The following is a 22,886-nucleotide window of genomic DNA, read 5'->3' as shown; positions in this document are numbered from 1 at the left end:
GTTCGGAAGCAAAACACTGCAGTAAATGAACACTGAAAATTTGTGTTTTATTCCAGCGGAATAAGTCACATGTATTTACCTTTCAAATGACACACTAAATTCTCATGCGGAATAAACTAGAGAAACTCAGCTGGAGTCAATGAGCCAAAAAGCTAGATTTGAAAAGTCATTTATCTTGTGCCAGCCTGAGTCAAACATTCAGTTTTGGGCTCTCTCATGCCTCAGCATTCAAACCTGGAACCAAAACCTTAATGTGGAGCCAATCTCTGAAGCAGGTGACTAATAAGGTGAACGTCAGACCCAGTGCACACACACACACACCTCCGCACAGCGCTCCTCTTCAGCCTGCGCAGAATTAGCAGTTTCTGCAGTCGAAACCGGAGACCTCATTTGGAATAAATAAGGGCCAAGCCAAAACATGACACACAACACAATTAAATCCAAATCTGACCTTTCCGAGGCTCAGAAAAGAAAAATACTGGCTCCTGTTTATCTTCTGTGCTGTGATTATGAGTACCCAAATACCATTTCCCCCCGGCGTGCACACGTGCCTGTCACTTAATGGCCTTGTCCCGTCAGGCGTCATCCGGCTGAAACCTGGTAGGTAGCTCAGGTGCTCTTAAAAGTGCACGAGCAGAGGTGCCAGGTTTTTAGCCTAAGGACGGGCAAAATGCAGATCTTCCAGAAGGCAGAAGCTTCTCTTGTTTTCTCCCTCTCCTCTTCTTGCTGGCCAGAATCGCTTATCGGGAAAGTGCCCATTTGGTGTAATCTGGTGCCGGCTTATTTCTCAAGATTGGAGTACCTTAAAAGAAAATGAGGCAGGGGTTTGAATGTGGAGCTCATCCACTGTGCGGGCTTCCCCAATGAGATGTTTTCAATTTTTTCTTTTTTTTTTTTAAATGATTTCCCTCAAATGAAATATGTTATCCGGAATAGATACTGAAAGCCCTGGACTGCCTGATCTGGGCTATCTGTGGAAGGGAGCCGTGCATCCCAGTAATGTGGCCCAGGACTTCCAGTACTGGGATCCCAACTCTCACTTGTTTGCATTAAGTCCTTAAGGCTCCCTGGTTTGGAGTGGGGAGCTGAGCTCCTGTTAAACTGAGTCTCTGTGGCCTTCAAAAATGCTTGTGACCCTACAGCAGCAAGTCCAAAAGATCCTGGATGGCTCATGGCTCTCTATGCCACAAAGCCTAAAAAGCATTGAGAATCTTACTTTTTTTCCCCCTCTATAAAAAACCAGGAATTAAAATTTTCTACACACTTACAGACTTTGAACCATTTTGTAGAGAGAAATTAATAGAGTTGAAGAAGAGCTCTTGTGAAATGACTAAGGAAAGCCTGGTAGACAAAAAAGCTTGAGCAACAAGACTCATCAGGAATAAAAATGATACTGCAAAGCTTCTGGAGACACGCAACATTTCTGCGTGAGCAGCTCTTGTTCTTTCACCTTACTTTACCTCCCCAAAATAGATGCTGCTTACAGAGACTGTTTTCAGGGTGTTGCTACCCTGTGCGAGGGAAAAATGGGATTTCTGGAAGGAAAGGTAATGGAATTTCCCTTCCTTCGAGACCCTGACTCGACTGTCGTGTCAGGGGCTGGCTGAAGACTGAGCCTGGCTCATGGGCTAGGGAAGGAAAGAAAGGAGTTTTGTCCGACCTTGCCACCGAATCTAAAAAACTTTGAGCACTCTACATTTGAGATGAATAGTTTCCCTGAGTCCCCTGAGGAAACACTGACCTAGCAGATACTGGGAGGTCTCGTAGCACTGGACCTGTGGATATTGTGAAATCAAGATTTAAATGTGTGAGCGTAAAACTGCTTGTGAGAATAAGGTCTTTTGCAGCCTTGCTGTTTCCACTGCCCGTGTCTCATTCTGCAGGGGCCGTTTCAGCTTGTGTACATGAAAAGATGACCAAGATCTTCATTTTGAAGTTCCTCACGAAACCTCCAGCATGCTGCTGAGTCCAACCACATAGCAATTGCAATTTTAGATTTTCTCTCTAAAATCACCATTAAAAAAAAAATCCATATGATACCAAAGGAGAATGATAAATCTTCCTAGAAAAAACTCCATTTGGCTTGCAGGCTAGGCTTTTTGGTCTCTTCCGGGACTATAAGGTTTGCTCCAGAGAGCTACAGCAGCACAGTAACATCAGGGCCAAAGATCCCCGCAGCGCTGGCACTGGTGCGGATCCGTGCCAAAGTGGCCGCGCCGAGCTGTGCTCGGGAGGTGGCCCTCATCCCAAGTAAGGTTCCTGCTCGCAGCCGTGCCCGTGTTTTGCTGCCTTCCTGCAAAGCCAGGGTATCACTTGTTGTTCACTGCTGCAGCTTATTAGAAAGCCAGCGTGTTACCAAAGTGGGCTCGCTATCTTGGTGACCTTCCAAGGCAATCAGAGCCTTCTTGGAAGACCTTGAATCAGAAATGTTTGGATATAAGCGCAGTAGCAGCGCAGAGCACACAGCTCCGGGCCGCGCGGGTTTGCAGGTCTGGAAGGCGCTGTACCATATATAACTGCAGCAGACAGCACCGAGATGCTGTGGCTGCTGCAAGCAAGGTCACGATGTTCTGGGATCCAATTAAAATTATGCAAGATAGGCAGTTTAGAGAAGAATTCACATAGGGTTCAGAAAGAGAAAAAAGTCATACACTTTATGAGCTCAGTTACTTTGTAAGATTAATTTTCCAATATCGCATGATCATTTAGTAAAAGCGCAAAGTATTTTAAGCAGTTGATTTGCGTATAGATCAGAACTGTCCAACTTTAGTTTCTAAATCATGGTTATAGGTTTGACTGGTTTCCGTTTAGCAGCAGTGTCGTGTGCTTACCCTGGAGCTTGTGGGGAACACCCTTCGGTGGGTTGAGTTTGGTGCCTGAGCTTAAACCGAAGCTTAAAAGCTTAAACTGAAGCTTAAACTCCCAGGACCCGCAGAGAGGTAACAGGTAACCCCTCTTGCAACAGAGGGTCACAGAGGTAACAATATGAGCTAGGGGGAATTGCGTTGTGATGGAAAACTTGCTATGCTGGATGGGGCCATAACAGGCGTGTTTTGGGTTACCTGTCCTAATTCCTGCCTCCTGACGGACAAGGCTGAAACGTTCAGCAATCTCCTGTGCTTTTACTACTGTGTGTATTCTTTTGTTTTGTAACCTCAATACTTCTGCTGGGAAAGGGGAAGGGATTTCATGGGTGTTTTGAGCAAGGTTTCCTTACAGATATTGCTGGACTCGTGTCCTGTGTTATATTAGGTTAGCCACCGGGTGCTGGCTCTGGGCTCAGGCCGTTTTGCTAGCTGCAGTGCAGGATATAAAGGCACCTTGCCTAAGGAAGAGCCCACAGTCCGAACAGACGAGATGAAGAGGGTATTTCTTTAAAACCAGCTGGAGACTGGCTTGCAAACAAGCCAGTGTGTTAGTACCAGCGATTTCATCTCCTTTTTCTTTCCATCTCCTTTTCACTTCATAACTTTTCCTGAGAAAAGAGTCAGTTAACCGAGAAAGTTAAAAAGAAGAGGGAGCAGGGGCCAAGGAGAGGTGACTGAGAGGCACCCAAAGTCAGTGAAGAGATAAAATATGTTGTCCAGCAGAAGACTGTGAAGAGAAGAATGGTTGCTGCAAGTCTTTGCTTCTGCAGAGAAGATCTCCTAGGCAGAGCCATTTCTCATACTTAGCGCCCGCCTAAGGAGAATTTCCCAGAAGTTGTCCCCAATCCGCTAGAGGCTGTAATGACTTGGGGGGTCCTTATTCAGTGCAGGTGTGTCCTGAAGGCAGGCAGTGGGAATGCGGTAGCCGTGGCAGGATGGGCTGCGGATGCTACAGTGAGGGCAACCAGAGCAGCACTTTCTAGCAGCTGCTATCTGTCCCCGGGAACCCAAGAAGCATGAGAGCTCCCAAGAGATGCTTCAGGCATCCCCATAAGCAAATCAGCGCTTGGCTGCGGTGAGGGTGGAAATAAAGGACTAAAAAAGCCAGGGCTGTGCTGTGCCCAGCCGAGACCGATGGCGGGCAGAGGCTGATGTGGGACACGGTGGGGAAGGGCTCCAATAGCTGCCTCTCTGCTTTTGTACTTTCTTGATTTGCTTTATGCTTTGTTTTCCGATGATAAAGGCGCCTTCTGTGGATGCTGGAGTAAAAGACCCGATGAGTCACGAGGTTTGCGACTTCCCTTCCCCTCAGCTCGCTGTCTCTTTCCTCCACAAAGCCACATCTCCTCCTTTCGCTGCACTTTCCCCCTTCCCTGCTGGTGCAGCGGGACGTGTGGTGCCTTTAAGAAGAGTGGGGTTTCCTTTTTTTTTTGGAAGACTTAATTCCCGAGCTTTGGCATGTGCTGCAGCATGCCCTACCTTCTGTGGTGTGGCTTGTGGGAAGCTGAAGCGCATGTGCCTTGGGAGGGTTTTAACTCTTTTCTACCACGGTCTTTGTTCCTCACCTGCGGAGCGCATGCTGCTCAGCATTGCCATGGGGATTTCTGTGCTGTGTCGCCAAAGAGGAGGGGATTTAAATAAATTAGTGGGAGGTGGGTTTTTTTTTCAATTAAAATTTATCTTAATTAAATTATTTTTTAGATGGCAGAGCTCTGGCGAACAAAGCTGACACAGCAAATTCTCTTACTAATGATATCCTTGCACTTGCCCCATGATCACAACATTTTCTTTTTTTTTTTTTCTTTTTAAGCAAGTGCAACCAAGCTCGTGTTCTGGGAGGGACCTGCCCTGAATTTTTTAACATTTGCAGGGGGTAGCAGTGCATGCAGCATGTGCATGGAAGCGGTGTGTGTACTACGCACGTTCCAGGAGGTAACAGCACCGTTACCGTAACATGGTGAGCTTCTTGAAAGCTCTCTTTATTTTGTGACACTTAGTGTGTATCCTACCATTGCCTTGCAGCAGCATCCTATAATTTCTGGGGCAGGCAGCACATACTCTCATAGCTGTGCACTGCTTTAGGCATTGAGACAGCTCTAGATGGACGGGCTGCTGCAGCCACAGATTATCCCTCTACCCCTCGGGCACTTTGTGGAGGCTTAGGGACTTCCCGTGCAGGGTCACCTGCAGCATGTGGGCCCCATGGACGGAGGAAGAGTTTCTGCTAGAAAAGGGCCTGCTCTCATGAGGAGAAAGATTTCAGAGGAAGGCAGGGTGCTGGAGGCAATGCTGGATGCTCCTTCCATGCTCTTGAGATGATTGCCGCTCTTCGAATGCATCACTGGGCCTTGGAGCTGTGGGTTTCTTCTGCCTAAAATGGTGATACGGGCACTGTGGGCGGGATTAACTGAATTAAGGCAAAGGGAATTTACAGTCTCCGCTCTGAAAATGTGCTAAGAGTGAGAAGCTTGGGCCTTTTATCTTCATGCCCAAGAGCTGCTTGGGCTGAGCTCCCAGATGACCAAGAAGTCAAGGATATCCACGGATGGGCAGCATGATGCCAATGTCAAGTATTGCTTTGTAATGATGTAATGATAGGTCCAGGTAACCTGTGCTGAAGTGATGTATTTTGCCCTAATTTGCCCTGCTTTCTGCAGGTGCATCTTAGGTTGGCACAGCAGCTTCCCCGGCCATCCGGGGCAATGGGAAGCCCTCCGGTTGCTCGCAGTGCAGCCGTAGATTGTTGTGGTTGTTTTTCTTTGTCTGCTGTGTACGTAGTGAACCTGTGTTTGCTTGGTTGAAGGACGGAAACATCTGGGATGGACGAGGGGGGACGGTGCCTTGGCACCCAGGGGTGATCGGGAGCCTTGGATCCCTTCTGACGCGCACAGCTAACTGCCGCCTGCTGCAGGGCTCATCCCTGTTCTCCGGGATTTTGCTCTGGGAAGGACAAGCAGCAAAACCTCCTCCAAACAGCAGCACAAAACTACTGCTAGTACTAAAACTGGCCCAAGCGGTGATTTGATTTTTCCTCAGATAGGGGAGGGAATTTGTGAAATAAATGTTTAAGTGCGACAAGCTTAGCTGAGTTTTGGTGCAAAATACAAGTTCTCCGGTAATGTAAACACTGAGGTGTTTGGACACAAGCAAATCCAAACGTAGACTGGATCTAGGCAGCAGACTGTCACAGATAAAAAGAATGAATAAAAAGCAAGGGAGGGGGGAAAGCAGCTGGAAGTTCCCCTGTATTCCAGCCACCTTGCATGGAGCAGAACCGTGCTCTGCAAGGAGCCCCACTAGCTTTTACCAGGGCAAATGCGCCAGATGCCTTAAGAAAGAAGTGCCTCATACCTGGGCTCGCTCTAGCACAGATTTTTCATTTCTTTTGAGAAAACTAAGAACTATGTTTTTTACACGGCTTCCCCGCATATCCTTCAGCTCCAGTGCCGCATCTGGAGAGAGAGAGAGGAGGTTTCCTTTGGAGTTCAGGCACCTGGAGTTTTGCAGAAGCGAAGGGCACCCCAAGTCGTGCAGCGGCTGTCACAGTTCAGAAAGTGTAGAGCTTTTGCACGCCCCGCCAGGAATTCCTCAGAGCCACCAACCCAAGCCTCCACTCTTCATCACTCTTCATTTCACAGCTGCATTGCACTTTTTTTTTTTTGGCTTTTTTTTAAATACTTCCAGTGCGGTGGTGAGTGCGAGCAGCCTCCGAGCGTGTGCTGTGCGCGTAGGGGAGCGCGCGAGCGCGGTGTCGTAACGAGCCAGCGCGCAGGCAGTTATGAAACTTTCCAATAAAGCCTCCGTGCGTCAGTATCGGTTGCTGGGGGTGGGGTTTTTTGTTTTTTTTTGTTTTTTTTGCTTTTTGGGGTTTTCTTTGTTTTTTGTTCTTTTTGCACGTGGTTTCACTTCCACGTGCGAGCGCAGTGGGGCACAGGGGCAGCTCCCGGCCGGTGGAGCCCGCGCCGGGCCGCACGAGCCCCTCACCGTGGCGCCGGGCACCGCGCAAGGGGCGGTTAAGAGAGGCCCCTCGCAGCGCTCGGGGCGCGCGCGGCTCTGGATTTTTTTTTCTAAAGGGCTGGAGAAATTATTAACCGCAGCTCATGACGTCAGAGCTGATCTGATTAAAGGTTTGTTTTCTTGCTGGCAGAGGTGTGCTCCGTGGAGAACTGGTTCTCTCTTCTCTTTTTTTCTTTTTTGTTTTGTTTTTTTGTTGTTGTTTTTTGTTTTTTTAAGTCTCTGTTCTTTTTGACCAGCAGACGGAGAGGAGTGCTGGCGCTGCCGCTGCCGCTCCGGCAGCGTGTGTGTGTGTGTGGACAGGATGGTGTATCTGTAGCTGCCCCGCGCAAGCACGCGTTTGACCATGAGGACTCTTCGCAGGTTGAAGTTCATGAGTTCGCCCAGCCTCAGTGATCTGGGCAAGAGAGAGCAGGCAGCCTTGGATGAGCGGGGGAGCCAGCAGCGCCGGGCCTGCTCCAACGCCACCTGGAACAGGTAAGGGCTCGCGCCGCGCGCCTGCCCCCCGCAATGAGGACAGGGAGCCTCAAACCTTCCGTGCTGAGCTGTGGCCGTGTTGCTGTTTAGGTATAGTGCTCACCGGCGAGCCCGACGTGACAAAGCCTGTTCAGTTCGCCGACCTTAATGTAAATATCTCTGTGCGTGTGTGCACGCTTTGAACAAGGAAGAACAGTCTGTGCTGGTTTTCTTTATTCTGCTGAAAAATTTGAATTCTTTTAATGTCTGACCCTCTCCCCACCCCCGAAAAAAATCAGGAAAACATTTTCTGGTGAATGACTTATGATGCTTTCTGAGTTTTCACCCTAACAGCCTTTTCAGCGACACTCGTTTTTTAAAGGTACGCCTAAGTCTTCTGTGAGTCCCTAGGAATTGCATTCTTTTGCCCTTTTGCAAGTGAAATGTCATTTCCTGGGTCACCTAGCTTGGACCGTGTCACCCGTGGTGTTTTATAATTGTTTGGAGATGTGGTTGTGAGAGGGAAAATATCAGTGAATTATAGATGTGCTTAGTAAAAACAATTCAATTCCGAGCAAAAGAAAAGTAGAAAATACTACATCTTCTGTTGCTCTCACTTCAGTAGTTGCACTCTGAGGCCTTTATTATGAATTATTTGTTGGATGCCAGCAGCACACTGAGCACTTAAACTATTCTGGTTGCTAAAGAGTTGCTGTTCAGCGTATCTCGCTGCTTAAATAACCCAAGGATGCTCCGGAGGTGCTAATTAAAGGCTAGATCCTGCTCCCTGGCCTCAGGTCAATTAGTCCCTTGCTAGGCCAGCAGCCCCACTGGAGTCGGCAGGGGATGAGATCCCGTGTGGTGGGAGAGGAGGTGGCAGAACGTGACCCTCAGACCTTCTCTGTGCCCATGTGCAGGAGCTGGATGAGTGCTTCCAGCTCCCGTGGGATCGAGTGAGGGGTCTGAGGAAAGGCAGCCTCATTTGGAAGTGGAAAATGATCCCCTTTTCCTGGTATTTGCAAGGAAATTCAAATCCCCGATGCTGCCACAAGTCACGCGGGTTATGGAAGAGTTGCGCTGCGGGGAGCTGGCGAAAACCCTCTACTTCTTATGTAATAGCACAAGGCTCTCCCCAGAGGGGAAGAGGCTTCTTCCTCCCCACCTCAGAAGTCGAGTGCTGCACAACCCCTGTTGATCCGAGGGAGGGCGATTGGCCGGGCGGCTGTCGGCTGCTGCGCCACGAGGACGCTGCGGCGTCGCTGCCCGGGCCCCACGCGCTCCCTGTGCCCCATCCCGTCGCCCCACACTGCTGCAGCCCGGCGACACGGCGCCGCCTCACCACAGCTCGCGGAATTTGCGTCAGATTAAAATAGCTGGGATTTTTTTCACTAACGTTGTCTTGGATTCCTGCTTTTTTATTTTTCCACTCCAGCTTCAGGCGAAAAACAAGGGCTGAATGCTGACTGAAGCAACCAAGTGGGCCGAGAAGAGCAGGGTTTTTAATCTTTAGTCCGCCAGCCATTGGGGCCCCTCTCGAGGCAAATGAAATCCTTCAGGAGCTTTTCCCTGCCCCAGCCAGGCTTGAGAAAGCCGATAACGAAGGACGCTGAGGTCCCTTCTGGTGCAAGAAAAGAGAGAAGACTTGTGGGAGTGGGAGATAGCAAGGAAGAGGCGAAGAATATAGATATGAGATACCTGTTCCATTAGTGAGATCAGCAGCAAATCCAAGGAGGCACATGGAGTCAGAAAGAATTTCACGGATGGGGCTAATTTTTACAGGGTTGTAGTATGCACAATAGCTTGCTATAAATTAATTTTTACAGTCATGGGAACCATATCTCATCTGCTAATTAAAAATGAATGTTTGCTCAGATCACAGGGAGGCTTTCTGAATGGAGAAAACATTTCAGACTGGCATATTTATCTGATACTTCTACTAGGAAATGCTGCTGTTTGCAGTATTTCGTGTTTACTTGGCAAGCCCTCTTTCTGCCTGGGCACCATCTTCTGCTTCTTGGCCTCCCAAGTGCCACCCTCTTGGGAGGAAGGACAGTGAAATGAAGGGACTTGGCTGATGGCAGCGGCCACCAGCACGGGCTGGCCTGGACTGCAGTAACAGGAGGCAGGGAGAGGAGAGAGAGTCGTTCCTTAGCCCTCCAGACCTACCTGTGCTTGGGTATAGCTATAATTGGAAGCCAAAATCTCACTGCACGGAGGCATTAGCTCCTTGGAACACCTCAGGGAAGTCCCTTCACCTGTCTCAACCCTTTCATATGCAACAGCAGTGTTTATGTTTGGCGAGGCTTGTGAATTAATGTCTCCAGAACGCTTTGAAGGCTTTGGGTTTGGCAGGCCCGGGGTGTTTTCACTTGTACGATGCTGTGCCTACTTGTGGCCCATCCCTCCTTGCAGATTGTTTGACCTTGAGCAGGAATTTGGAAGACGAAAGGCAATTGGAAGCTGAGATCTTGTTTTGAAAAGGATGGGGCCTCATGGAAAACCTGGGGGATACCACCGGGACTTAACTTGCGGGCAGTCCAGAAAATGGGGTTTTCAAACTGGATTGAGCTAATTTAGAAACACAGACTTTTATTCTGGAACAAGACTGTCTTTGAGGAGGCTTAGATGGGTTAATTATTGATATATTGATATATTTATTAGCTGTTCTGATAAACGTCCAAGTAAGATGAGCCCTAAGCCACTTAGTCCCTTCTGAAACTGTTGCCCTTCAACTCTACCGTGCTGGTGATGTGTGGTTATTCACACAGGCTTGGTTTTGCTCACTGACTCTTTGCTTGCAACTCTTTAACCAAGAGGATTTGCAAACAGTAAACAAAAATGTTGTGGTGTTTTCACCCGCGCTGTTTGCATGCAAAGGTAGTGACTGCTTTAGAGAACAAAAAGTTTTGTGTGTTGTGCATAAGCAAAAACTTGGGTCACACCACCTGCCTGGCCAGTAAATAGCAAACTGAGAGGACCATGAGCATGGTCAAAACAAGCAGCTGCTCCAGATTTTGGACGGAGATTTGCAACCCCAGTTTTGCAGTTGTTCCTCAGCTCTAGGGACAAACTGTTTCTGAGCTAACAGAAAAGAGTGCTTTAATCACAACAGCTGTCCTGCGCAGTTCCTTAGAGCTGCCAGTGGAAGGACCACTTAAATGCCCAAGGGAGACACCCTCCCGCTTGCACCAGGCGGTGGCACCTGGGCAGTCAGCCCGGGACTCCAGTGACATCTGTGTTGTGGCGACAGCAGGTGAGTCAGGCAGCGGCTGGCACTGCGGAAGCGTCATCCCCGCCCTCCTGTCTTGGCACTCGGGCAGTTCTGCTGCCTGCGAGCGTCGGCAGAATCAGTCGCATCCTGGCGCTCGTGTTCAGGTTGAGCGATACCACCCCAGCACTTCCCTTCGCATTTCTGTGGAGTTCATAGCAGTATGAGAGCAAGAGGGCACCCATTATTAACCTGCGTGTTGTAAAAGAGTTGCAGAAGAGAGTTTATAAAGCACTTCCAATTTAGGTTGAACTATTAAAATACAAGTTTAATGACATACGTTATGACCTAACCCTCAGTGGAGACTGGTCGCAGGCACAGGTTAAAGGACATCCACCCGCCTCGGGTGTCTTGCAGGACCTTGGGGTGGAAGCAGCAGCTAAGGCTTCCTCGTGGGCACAAGGCACTTCTGCAGCTTCTCCGAAGTCCCCAGGCAGGTGAGAGGGTGGCCACCGGGATGCTTTAAGTAGGTGCAGCTCTGCTGAAGGCCAGCACTTAGACGCTTGCAGTCTGTCCCCCCAGCTCTTGGTGAGAATGCTTGCTCTCTACTACTTCTCCAAGGAGCAATAAGGGACCTGTTAGGCTGGGCAGGAGAACCTCCCCCTCGATTAGGAGAGTGCAAGAGAGGGAGCAGCCTGACTGCAAGGAGAGATTTACTCATTCCTGCCTCCAGCAGGGTGGCAGGCAGCATGGCAAAGCTCATTTCCAAAGCAGAGGAGCGTGTGAAGGCTGCTTGTTTTCTCCGCTACATTGATCATCCTCCACATACTGCTCGTAATACTAAACGCACCTGAGTCGTTTCGTTGGATACTGAGGCTTTTAGATGCCAATTCTTAAATAATTGTCAATTTGAGTCAAAGCAAGCTGCCTTGTATTGTTAGTCTGTGCACATGAGTGTTTTTGGGGAAGAGGGACCTCTGTGTGCTGCCAGGCAGTGCCAGGGAACGTGCCCATGCTCACAGCATGCCTTTAACCTACCTTGCATGTACAGGGCTTCAGGCTGGCAGTGGCAAGTCTTGTTCTGACCCTGTAGTGATGCCTGGGACTGGCAGAGCGCTGCCGGATGCGGTCGAGCCCTGCGGAGCTCCCCTGCCTGTGGGACCCCGGCTTTCTGTGCTAGGTTTCTGCTGAAGCAAACTCGCCTTCGGCTCTTCTTCACAAGACAGGCCAAACCCAAATCCTGGCCTCCTTCAAGACAGGCAAATCTGGCCCAGGTTTCTCTTTCCAGGGCTCAAAAGCTGCTTGTTGCTGCATCTTATTAGGCTCCAGCACAGCATGATTGGGGAGGCCATTGCAGAGCTCAGAAGAACAGGATTGTGGAGTCGCTGGAAAAACCTTGGGAGGAGATGCACAGCACAGTTTGGATTATCTGAAGATATTTCACAAAATACTGTAGTGTCATCTTTATATTGTAAGTGAGGTAACAGAGGCAGGCAGAAGATAATCACTTCCAGTGATATGAATGGTCACTTTAGTTAAGAAAACGCACTGTATTAGAAGTTGGTAGTGCTTGTATGAGCAGTGGGGCTGATATAGCCTGCTTTCTTGTAGCAGTGCCTAGGAGCTAGACATCTGTGTGGCTAAGAAAGGTTGAGCTCACCCCGCTGCAGGTGAATCACTGAGGGGACTTCTCCCACTCCAGCTGAGACACAAAAGAACTTGATGTTTTGGGGACTTCGGTTCTGAAGTCAAATGTGGTAGAAACTGAGCTGAGGAACAGGGATTAACTGACAGATGGAAGGGCTACATGAGTCTTATTTCTGGAGGAATCAAAGCTGAAATCTGGTGTGAAGCTATAAAAGACAGCACTAGGTTGGGGAAGAGAAAGGAGACTTCTATTTCCTCCTACTATTTTAGATCCCTAATTCTGGAAAAGTATTTCAGAGCTTGATCTTGAAGCACATGCTCATTTCATCAACCCTTGGAGGTGCAGTCTTGTTAAACCCATGGGACTGTCCTGAACAGCACAGGACACCTGGCAGGTTTTTGCTGTTTGGCATCCTAGGATTCACAGGGCTGGGAGCCAGATGCCACAGCGAGAGTGTTGGATAAGTGACTTCACGCTGTTGCAGTGGGGAATTTTGTCCTCATCCTGCCTTGAGTTGCTACTGAGTGCAGCAGAAAATCACCGCCTCCAAGCAGGGTCTGCTTAGAGAACGGTTACAAATGGCTTTGAAAATGAAAAAGGAGCAGTTGAGCAGGGCAGATGGTTGGAAGAGCTCCACTGTGCCCAGGCCTGGCCCGTCACCTCCTCTACTGATGTCTCCACTGCAGAAGCTCTAGATCCCTTGCTCTTTCAGCTCAGTTTGGCTTTCCCTCTAGGCACAGCCATAGCATAAATCTTTGAGAAATGAATGAATGATGATGGTAAGCAGGCCTTGTGATCAATTCTGTGGTAAACTTCACTCCTCTTTTTATTATTTCTCTTCGGGAAGTGGTTGAGAGAATGAATATATTACCCTTAAAAGTGTACATTGTCTATTTTTCTTTTTCAGATTTTTAAAGAACTAATCATTCTTGTTAAGCTCCACTAACCATGTCCTAGTAAAGGAATGCTGTGTTTGTGCATTGAACTTTATACGTAGTGTCCAGACTTGATAAATGCCGATAAGTTGTTAGAAAGTCACCTAACCATAGTTCAAACAAGCATATGCCAACAGGGTGAAAAACGTCATCACTGATCTCATAGTGAAGTGGTTAATTGTTTCTGTAGTGAGACTTTTATTTTACTTAAAATACATGAGCTTACGTTTTCTGAGATGCCTGATATTTGAGGTGTAACTTCTGATGTTCTCAAGCTGGAATATATCAAAAAGAAATGGTTTTCCAAAACGGTGTCTGTTTTCTGGAGAGTAATTCCATGATGACTTTAAAAATGATGACTTTGACTTTATCTGAGGTGCCGTACTAGAAATCACCTACAACTTTTAAAAAGGTCTTAAGAGTCTTCTGGAAAGAGATGTTTGGCTTATCCTGGACATGATACCTTCCTCAAACATAGCCAGGTACTGACGTCTCCTCACTTCCTCTTTCAGTATCCATAATGGAGTAATAGCAGTGTTCCAGCGGAAAGGTCTCCCGGACCATGAGCTCTACAACCTCAATGAAGGAGTCAGGTGAGTGGCTCTGCTGGCATTACCAGAATATTATTAGCCAGCTTGCACAGTAGATTTTGTTAGCATTCGTGCTCATAGATTTCTACAGCAATATTTCTTTCCTGGTGGAATGCATTTGAAGCAGTAGCGTTGACTGGGTTTTCATGAATAGTTGTCGTTTATGTGTGTCAACACCTAGTCCTTTCCCTAGCTGCTAGGCCTAGCTCTGGGAATCATCCCTGACACCCATGGAGGTTGTAGAGCCTCCCAGCTGTGACATGATGCAGAAGGAAGTCCTGGCTTCAGATCCTTCATGTCTAGCTTCTCCTTCTATGCAGGCAGAATACACCAGAGATGTTATACAGCTGTCTTGTCAGCATGATAATCTGGAAAACACAACTTCAGGTTCCCGTTTCTTCCTCATACAGTGCTGAAACGGTGTTTGTAACCGAATAAACAGAGACTGAGCTAAAAAATGGTGTATTTTTTCTTAAAAAAAAAAAGGGCAAAAAGTCATTTAAGTTACAGATGCAGATACTATCAAGAGCTAAAGTGGTATCTGGATTTACAGCACTTTAGGTATTAGTGCTTATTAGAGCACATATTATTGCTTATTAAACTCCCTGTTGCTGACAAGGCCAAAGGTAGCTTGTTTCCTTTTGACAACTTGTCCCAGCACTTTGAAGAATAAACTATCACAATTTGAAGAAGCACTCCAAAAGATACACAGCTTAATATATTTCCTAGCAATCTTCAGGTAAGAGGCTCAGTGATTCCCTTTCCCTGACACTTGTTCCCACTGCAGCTGGGATCAGCCCGTCTGACAAAATCCATAGAATACCCAGAAAGCACCAGCCCTGCCAGGTTCCTTTCGCTATAGAAATGTCTTCAGAGATGTCCATGTCAGAGATGACATATGGCCTGTGAACTCTTTCTCTCTCCCTTTCTCTTTTTTGAATTAAAATAAACTCATTCTTCAGCTGGGAGAAGATGACAGATACAAAAGAAGAGCTTTTCTGGGGTGACTGTCAGTGAGCGTGATCCATCAATCACTTTGAGTTAGTTATTGGAATAATGGTTGATCATTATTGCTGTAAGAGAGTTTGGATTCTCCAGCTTTGTCTGAATGATGAGGAATTGTCCTGTTGGGCTGAGATTTCCTGGCCCAATGTGTCTGCCTCAGGATGCCTGCCTGCTGAGGAGAGGCAGGAGAGGAATAGGAGTTTTCTGCTGGTGCCACAGAGACAAACACAATCTTATACGGACGAGCAAATAGAAGATAGATGTTATTTGGTGAATCGTGACCAGATTTTGCTTCTGTTTACCTGGATTAAAAAAAAAATGTGTATGTATCATAGAATCATAGAATGCTTAAGGTTGGAAGGGACCTCTAGAGGTCATCTAGTCCAACCCCCCTGCACACGCAGGGTCACCTAGAGCACGTGGCACAGGACTGCATCCAAGTGGGTTTTGAAGATCTCCAGAGAAGGAGACTTCACTATTCCAGTGCTCGATCACCCTCACTGTAGAGTTAATTAAATGAGATACAAGGCTGTATGTATATATATATATATATATATGTATATACACACACATATGCATATAGTGCTAGAGAGCTGCTCTCACAAATTAGGCATCCAAGGCATAACCCTGGCCAGACTAAAACCACAGCAGCCTTTCTGCCACTTAGTGGGTTTTTTCCTCTTACATCCAGCTTGGCCCGAGCATCCTTCCCATTTACTACCAAACGCTGTCCTTCCTCTGCATGGAGTTTGTTTTCCAAAGGTTCCCTGTGAGTATCCCGCTTGATGGTTATTCATACAAACAAATGAAAATGAGAAAGCTGCAAGTGGACTAAGAGGACAGGGCAGACAGCTGGGAGATCTGTCGTAAGAGGAAACCGTAGCAGTGGTATTTTTAAGCGTGTTTGTTCACACGTCCAGCTGCAGCTGCTGTTCAAAAACTGTACTCCCTCTGCTTGCTACATTTCATGGTTGACTTCAGGCATTAACCTTTCTAGTACTCCTGGCTATTTACAACTGAGGTCCTTTTTCCTCACTTCAATTCAAAACTTAAAAAGAAATTACTGATTTCACATGTATCAAAAATACCTAAGTTGCTGCTGTTGCTATTTTATTCAAAGTAGTTTCTTTGTGTTAATATTATTATTTAATGCAAAAAATATCAGATTCATAGATATGACTTAAGAGGTGAAACAATATGTATTTGCCCTCCAATTTTTCTAGATGCACATTTTCAGCAGGTACCTAAATAAAAAGGAACATCTACTTGCTTTTTCCAACTGAGCAAAATTGGAGTGTGTAAATCTTCAGGTAAATGGCTGATACTGAAGACTTTTTTTTTAATGGAGAGTAAAATAAGCTATTTTGTTTTATCCGTTTAACTAGAGCAGATTCTGGGATGGTTTTCATAACCAAACCTTGAACCTCTAAGTTGACTCACAGACTAAATACTAGTATTTCAGCAATGTTCTGTCTGCAATAGTGGCATATCTTCACTTTGACTTGTTAATGTCATATATATTCAACTACTTTTTTCATGCATGTGCAAATACTTACATACATGACTTCATTTTCTGAACACAGATCGAGAGGCTTTTTGCTCTACTTATTTCTGCACGGGTTATTTACTAAGTGATCGTGGGGTACACATGTATGCACGACATTTCCTTCTGCTTTCGTTTTGGCTTACAAAAGCACAGGTGCCTCTTCCTCTCCAAACATGTGATCTGTTCTTCCGCTCTTTCCTCAAGGGAGACAAAAAATAAACGTTTGCTGTACAGTGTGTTTATGCGATTCCAATATAGCACTGCTATAATGAGATCGTTGTCTGCTCCGCAGGGGTAGGGTTGCAGGAATAGGAATATAGGGGATTTGTTTGGTTGGTTAGTAGTTGGTTGGTAGGTTTTGCTTTCATCCCATGATCTATGAATTACTCCTCTCTAAAATTTCTGTAATGATCGAAATGACAAAACCCAGAATTGATTCCCCCTCATCCAAGGCAAAAAATTTATACCGTCTAATTGAAAGTTTTCATTTGGGTCCTCTTGTACAGGAGAGATGTTAGGATGTCACAAAACCCAATGCACAGCCAACATAGAGACAGAAGGGGAAAAGGGCGGGCATTCCTGGGGCTGGAATAAGTTATAACTAAAATTGCAAGCATATATCAAAAATGTAATAACCCACTGTGCTTGACATTCATTACAGTATCTAAATACTGCAGCATAGAACAAAAATAACCCAGTCTCATTTACACCAATGCTCTCTGGCATTGTGTAACTCTAGCATTAGAAAGTGGCCTTAAATATGGGGTTACATGCAGTCTGGGAAGCCCTTCTACCAGTAAAAATGGATATGTGATTTTCATATTGCTGTTGATCCTGAATATCTGTGCTCAAGCTAAGGCTAGTGGAGCACAGCAAGGTGGTGAGGAGAGAAGATGTTCTGATAACAGAGATTGTCACCAGTGTCTGACCAGTATGTAACTTATCCTGAGCCTTTGCCGTGTAGTTTAACTGGGGATTGGGCAAGAAGCTTATTAGGATTTGTAATGTTTTCCTTTTTTACAATGCAGCTAATTCAAAGCTATTTGAAAACTAGGGAAGAAAAAGAAGGCTAGGGAGACACAGAGGAAGCAGGATGTCCTGTATTAAGGCTAATACATATTTATAGCTGCCTCTCTCCTGAGTTTCAGAATATTGGCTTGATGCAGACAAAGCACGTTTTACTGCCATTTCCTCTTTTGTATCAAGAGTTCAGCCCCAGTAAAACCACTTCTTTTCATTTTGCTCTATAATCTAATAGCTAATAAAGTCAGATATATGCAGTGCTAGACTTTCTGTTATTATTTCTTGAATAATGCTTCAAGAGTTAATTTCAAGGTGAACCAAAGAAGCAGCAACAGGAAGTTATCACCTTAATTTATGAAGTCATTAAATAGACAATGAAGACCCAATATCAGTGGATGGCAGTGTTATAAGAGCACAAAGGAGCTGTCAGCAAAATCAGATGCACTTAAAATCTGGTCCCCTATCTGAAGAGGAATCCTCCTTTGCTCTAATCAGTTTTTCACCTGGTTTGCACCACTGATACCTGTATATCTAGAGGAAGTTATTTAGCAATCAGAATTATCCAGAACTGGGTAGATGACAACACTACTAGTTTTTGTTAAAGGACATCAGGCAAGGATGAAAATGCAAGCAGTGTACTGGATCCAGTTTTGCTGGGAATATGGTTACTGAGAACATCATGATTTTGTAACACTGGTATTATAATGCAGTCCGAGGGCCTCACTATTTCGCTAGAAATTAATTAAGGAAACATGAAGTATCTATCTGCATTATTAGGGGTTGAAAGAGCCAGAGGCACTAATTGTGCTGTCAGTTCTGCCCTGCAGACGGAGATGCTGATGCGTCTGTGCTGCTGCTTGGTGCGACGCAGCCCAGTGCACAGAATTAGCTACAGGCCTGGTGCTTGGTTCGTTCAGAGCTGGAAAGTGGAAACCTGGTGGGCTTGGGTTTGTCGAAGGGATAGGCAGCAGCTAAACGGAGCCTCGTCTTCTATTTCCCGATGTCAGTGCTGGGAATTAGCAGTAGGGTCTGAAGTGCAGAAAGGGAATTTGGTATTTGGAAGTCACCTGATGAAGGCTCAGAGGAATCCAGGCTCTAGAGAGGTCTTTATTTGTGGAAAGGGTCAAAGCTTAAACAAAGGTTGAGGGCATGAAGTATTGGGTAGTGTTTGGTTATTTCATTTATTTATTTATTTATTTGAAACAATGCCATGAAAAGGGCTGTGGGGTCAAACTGTATTGGTAAATGAACAAGATACTGTATTTTGGCCTCATTCAGGATGGCCATTTTCTCCTTGTCAGAAGATATCGAGATGATGAATCAAGATCTCAAGATGGTGGATTTATTTGAAAGATGAAACTCTGAGAGATACATGATGACATACACCAATTATATGTTTTGGAAAACTACACAACTGATCACAGTGTTTGGTGGCCTAATCAAAGTGTATCTTAAATAGTTTTTAAATAAATAGATGTATGCATTTTAAATATGAATACATTTTAAGTAGATTTAGATTTAATAAAACAGATTCTAGATTTAGATTAAATAGTTTTAAAACATAAATTTCATAGCTTTTAAATAGAGTTTTAGCTCGCTTCCTATGGGTACCTGAGATGGCTGTAAAGAGACAGATTTTGAAAGGAGCTCTAGGCCAGATGTGCAAGTGTTCAGAAAACTGAGCTGAGGCCACATTTTTATAAGGTCTGAGCTCTCATGTAGGTGCATAATGATGACCTTGGTGCAGGGAAGTGCTAAACATCTAGCATCCAACATGGGAGTTATAACTGACCAACAGCTCTTCAGCAGTGCAGTGAGTTTTGTCCAGGTACTGCGTTGGAGCCTGGCAATCTGCTTGAAATCAGTTGTTGAATTGTCGGAATTTTGCTGCATGTGAGTTGTTGTCAGATTAGGATTTTTGTTTGTTTGTTTAGTGCAGAGAACTAAATACAGAGCTAAATGCTTAAATTTCCATTTGCTTTTCCACTAAAACCTTACGAAACTTCAGCTGGCTCGGATTCTGCAAGGTTCCGGTCTGTGACAAAATCCGCAAACATATCATCATGTTTCGGGTTTCCCGATGCGTTTTGTCACAGCTCTGAAGTTTTGCGGGGCAGAGATCACTCACCCGCGGGCACCTCTCGGAGGAGCTGCGTGCGCGGTGCTCACGCGTCCCCGCGCATTGGCAGGAGCACAAGGGGCTGTCCCGCGCCTGGAGCGCGGGGCGCTGGCCAAGCAGGGTAGCTCGGAGCTTGTGAAGAGGATCTGTCTCTGTCAAATCTGTATTTCTGCCCAACTGGGCCATCTAAAAGCAGGGCGGGTATTTTTGCAACACGTAGAAGTGCTGGCTGAGATGCTCGGCGTTCCTAACCCATTTGTTACGCTTCTGGTTACACTTTATTGTCAGGCTATGTTCACATGCAGATATTTTGCTGTCGCTGACTTCTCCTTTTCCATGTGCTTCATCTTTATGATGATCTGTTGATTACATAGGTCCTTTTCTTATTCCTCTTAATACAGGCAATTATTGAAAACAGAACTGGGATCCTTTTTCACTGAATATCTACAGGTAGGCATGTGTTTTCTTTCACTGAATTATTCATTTTTAATAAGCTACCAGCAAAATTGTTTCATCCAGTGTAAATGCTCCTCTGGAACCCTTTGAAATCAGTTGAAGATTTCCACTGTTTTTTCTGTGGTCTGCATTAGGCCCTGTGTGTCATTTCTGCAGTGATCAAATTTGGAATTTATATATGTATATATGCATGTATATATGTATGTATATAGTTAGATAATGAAAATTCAACCAGTGGAATAGATTTATGGAGCCAATGGGTTTTGTAGGAAATTGCTGTCTTTTGATGGGTTCCAGACATTTTCTTTTAGCTTTAAAATTTAAGCTACTGAATAAACCTGTTAAGTTTAGTGCAGTGTAGCAAATAGGAAAGCCATCTAGCAATCAGTAAACATTGTCTATTAAAATACAGTATTCCTTCTACTCAAATAAGTATGCTATATGCTATGTGCTGTGTGGGTCAGTCGTTTGAAGGCTGTAAAACCCTCTGTGTACCTCAGAACAGGGGCTGTGTTCTGCAAGTGTTAGGCAGTTAGTTACATCATCCTTTCACAAGGGTCCCAAGGGATTTAAGTGTGATGGATGAGGGAGGAACAGTTGTTTAATTGGTTATTAAAATGAAAGGCCTCTGTTTTTGAATGTTAAGGAAGAATAAAATGTTAAATATTATGGCTGCAGGGAAGTATAGAACTGAGTAAAGGCAATTTATGTTTTATTTACAGAATCAGCTGCTTACAAAAGGCATGGTGATCCTAAGGGACAAGATCCGGTTTTATGAAGGTAATTTGGATTTTAGCATGGCTATCTATGTCTGTCACAGATGCAAAAGCATCCTCAAGGCAGTGACGCTGTTTTCACCCAATTCCCTGGATTATGCATTAATTATATCAATTTATTCCTGCAATCTATTGTCCTATCCTGCCTTAATGTTCCCATTGGCTTTCATCAAGGAGAGGTGATTGCTTAGTGCAGCAGCTAGGAAATATAAGGGAAAGATTGCCTCCAGCTTGGGCGCTTTCTGTAGCTCAAATTATAGCCTTAAGGAAAAGTGGAAGAGGAGAGTGAAATATCTTAATTAAAAAAAATCTGAGGGCTGCAGTCTCAGTTAGGTAAAGTGTCTGGTCAAGTCCAGAATAATGCTGTGCTCATTTTTTTTAGCATTATTCTGGATTCATGCACTCATTAATGAGGCCAGAAAAGGACTTGTTTCACTGCCAAGGCCCCATTTGTCAGTCTGCAGCTTATGGAGGTGTCAATGTGTGGAAGTAAGCAACAAGAAAATTCCTTTTATATTCAAAGTGGTAAAGTCCAAATTAAAAAAGAAATAATACAGTGGCTGAAGTTGAGAGTATTGATCACTTTCTACTTTTTTATGTGGATTTGTGCAAATCTAGAGAAATGTGAGAAATCACTCCAGACTGATACAGTTATTGCTTGCACTAAATATATTCTTGTTGCTCCACTCATTCCCCTCCTTGTTAGTGCGAATGCTGCAAAAGACACTAAGCTGGGTTAGTTTTTTTTAATGAGACTGTCTAAACGCAGAAAGAAAGTACTGTCCACATGTGCTAAAGCCAGTGCATAAGTAGAATTTTAATATGGGCAAATACATCCTGCTTGAGTCACTTCCAGCATTGCAATCACCCTCGTTTCATGTCCTGTGCTACTGTATGGCATTTAGATGTGCTATTAAATACATTATTTTGTCCTAGATGTAGCTATGCGTTGTCAGTGAGCGAAAAGATGTCTGAATATTTCATAAGATGATTGTACGTGTAAATAATTTGAGGATCTTTAGGGGGAGTCTGAGATGATTTTAAAGAAATGTAGCTTTCCTTTAGCTTTGAGGGCCACAGTTATAATTCCGCTTAGTCTAAATATACTGTGTTAGCACTAGCCTGGAGACAACCATTTCCCTTAGTTGTAGCTATCTGTAAATCTTAACTGTGACCTTTCCTTACTGACGGGACATCTGCTTGGATTAAGATGGTGCTCTGGGACCCGCGTTTTCTGATGAAAAGAAAATAGCCCTGAACACAGCAAAAAAGAGCCCAAATTTCACATTTCAAGTACTCAAACTCTTCTAAGCTGAACACAGAATTCCTCAATTATATAAAATAACAGTTGGAGTTGTGCTTGGAGAGCACAAGGGGAGCTGAGGCCTGCAAGGCCTTCACAGCTGCTTCGCAAATGACAAAGGAAGTTGTCTTTCAAGTGTCATATTGACAAATTAAATCCAGGAAACCGCTACATTCCTACCCCCTTTTCTTCTATTTTTATCAGCTTGAAAATCAAAATACTGCCTCTAATATTTGAAATCAAAGCTGAGAACAAAAACTGAAATGGAAGGCCACTTTCAAATATAGGAGCATGTTTAGCAAAAATAAAGTTTCAGCAAGCTGTTAAAGTTTATTTTGGTTTTGAATTCAGTGTATCCTCTTCTGGCACCCCCTTAAAATACGATCAGAATTGCTGGTGATGTGATGATTAAATTGGTCATGTATTTTCCAAGTGCTTTCTTGCAAGTGTCAACTCACCAAAACTGGGAAGTTTTAGAAAGATAGCTGTAATTTAGGGTTTAGATTCAGGCTTCTCACAGCGTGGCTGATGGATGTGTCTCTCTCAGGCTGGAGGCAAAGGTGCCATCACTGCAGGGTTCCTCCTGTATTTGCTGGCCCCATAGTTTGGACCTCTAAAGTACTGAAGTAAAGTTGGGAGCATGGAAATCCTGGGAATTCCTGTCCAAGCAGGGGTCCCCTCCCAGTGCTGTACTTGTGCTTCAATAAAATGAGCATTTAGATGTCCCCAGCTTCCTTGAATGCAATATGTACTTATGGCAAGCGTAGGGATCTTTGTCTGACAATAAAACAAACCTATTCTTGACCGTACCCAGAAGTCACATTCCTCTGTGTGAAAGATGCTGATCGTCTACAGACTCTAGGGATTTTTGCACAGCCCACAGGAATAGGCCTGCCTGGCAAAAAACAGCTAACTGTGCAGCCTTTCTGAGCTGCTGCAC

At 45.2% G+C, this 22,886-nt stretch overlaps 1 protein-coding gene across 3 annotated transcripts in view; it reads left to right on the top strand.

Moving 5' to 3' along the window:
- Nucleotides 1-22,886, top strand: part of LOC104568994 (proline-rich protein 5) — a 68,232-nt gene that overhangs the window by 15,854 nt on the left and 29,492 nt on the right. Inside the window, exons 1-5 of one of the 3 annotated variants that reach the window (XM_088531727.1) lie at nt 6,928-6,994; nt 7,245-7,358; nt 13,641-13,721; nt 19,813-19,861; nt 20,590-20,647. In XM_088531727.1, the coding sequence (XP_088387853.1) occupies nt 7,255-7,358; nt 13,641-13,721; nt 19,813-19,861; nt 20,590-20,647 (292 nt within the window). In that variant the 5' untranslated portion in view covers nt 6,928-6,994; nt 7,245-7,254. Of the gene's footprint in view, nt 1-6,927; nt 6,995-7,100; nt 7,359-13,640; nt 13,722-19,812; nt 19,862-20,589; nt 20,648-22,886 lie in introns of those variants that run through there. The other 2 variants (XM_088531728.1, XM_088531726.1) reach the window with 2 other exon arrangements.

Source organism: Tinamus guttatus, unplaced genomic scaffold (assembly GCF_059628265.1).
Source record: "Tinamus guttatus ecotype Peru unplaced genomic scaffold, ASM5962826v1 Tinamus_guttatus_pri_ptg000427l, whole genome shotgun sequence".
Taxonomy (NCBI): Eukaryota; Metazoa; Chordata; class Aves; order Tinamiformes; family Tinamidae; genus Tinamus; species Tinamus guttatus.
Note: the sequence above shows the minus strand (reverse complement) of the source record. Positions and strands in the feature narration are given on the sequence as shown.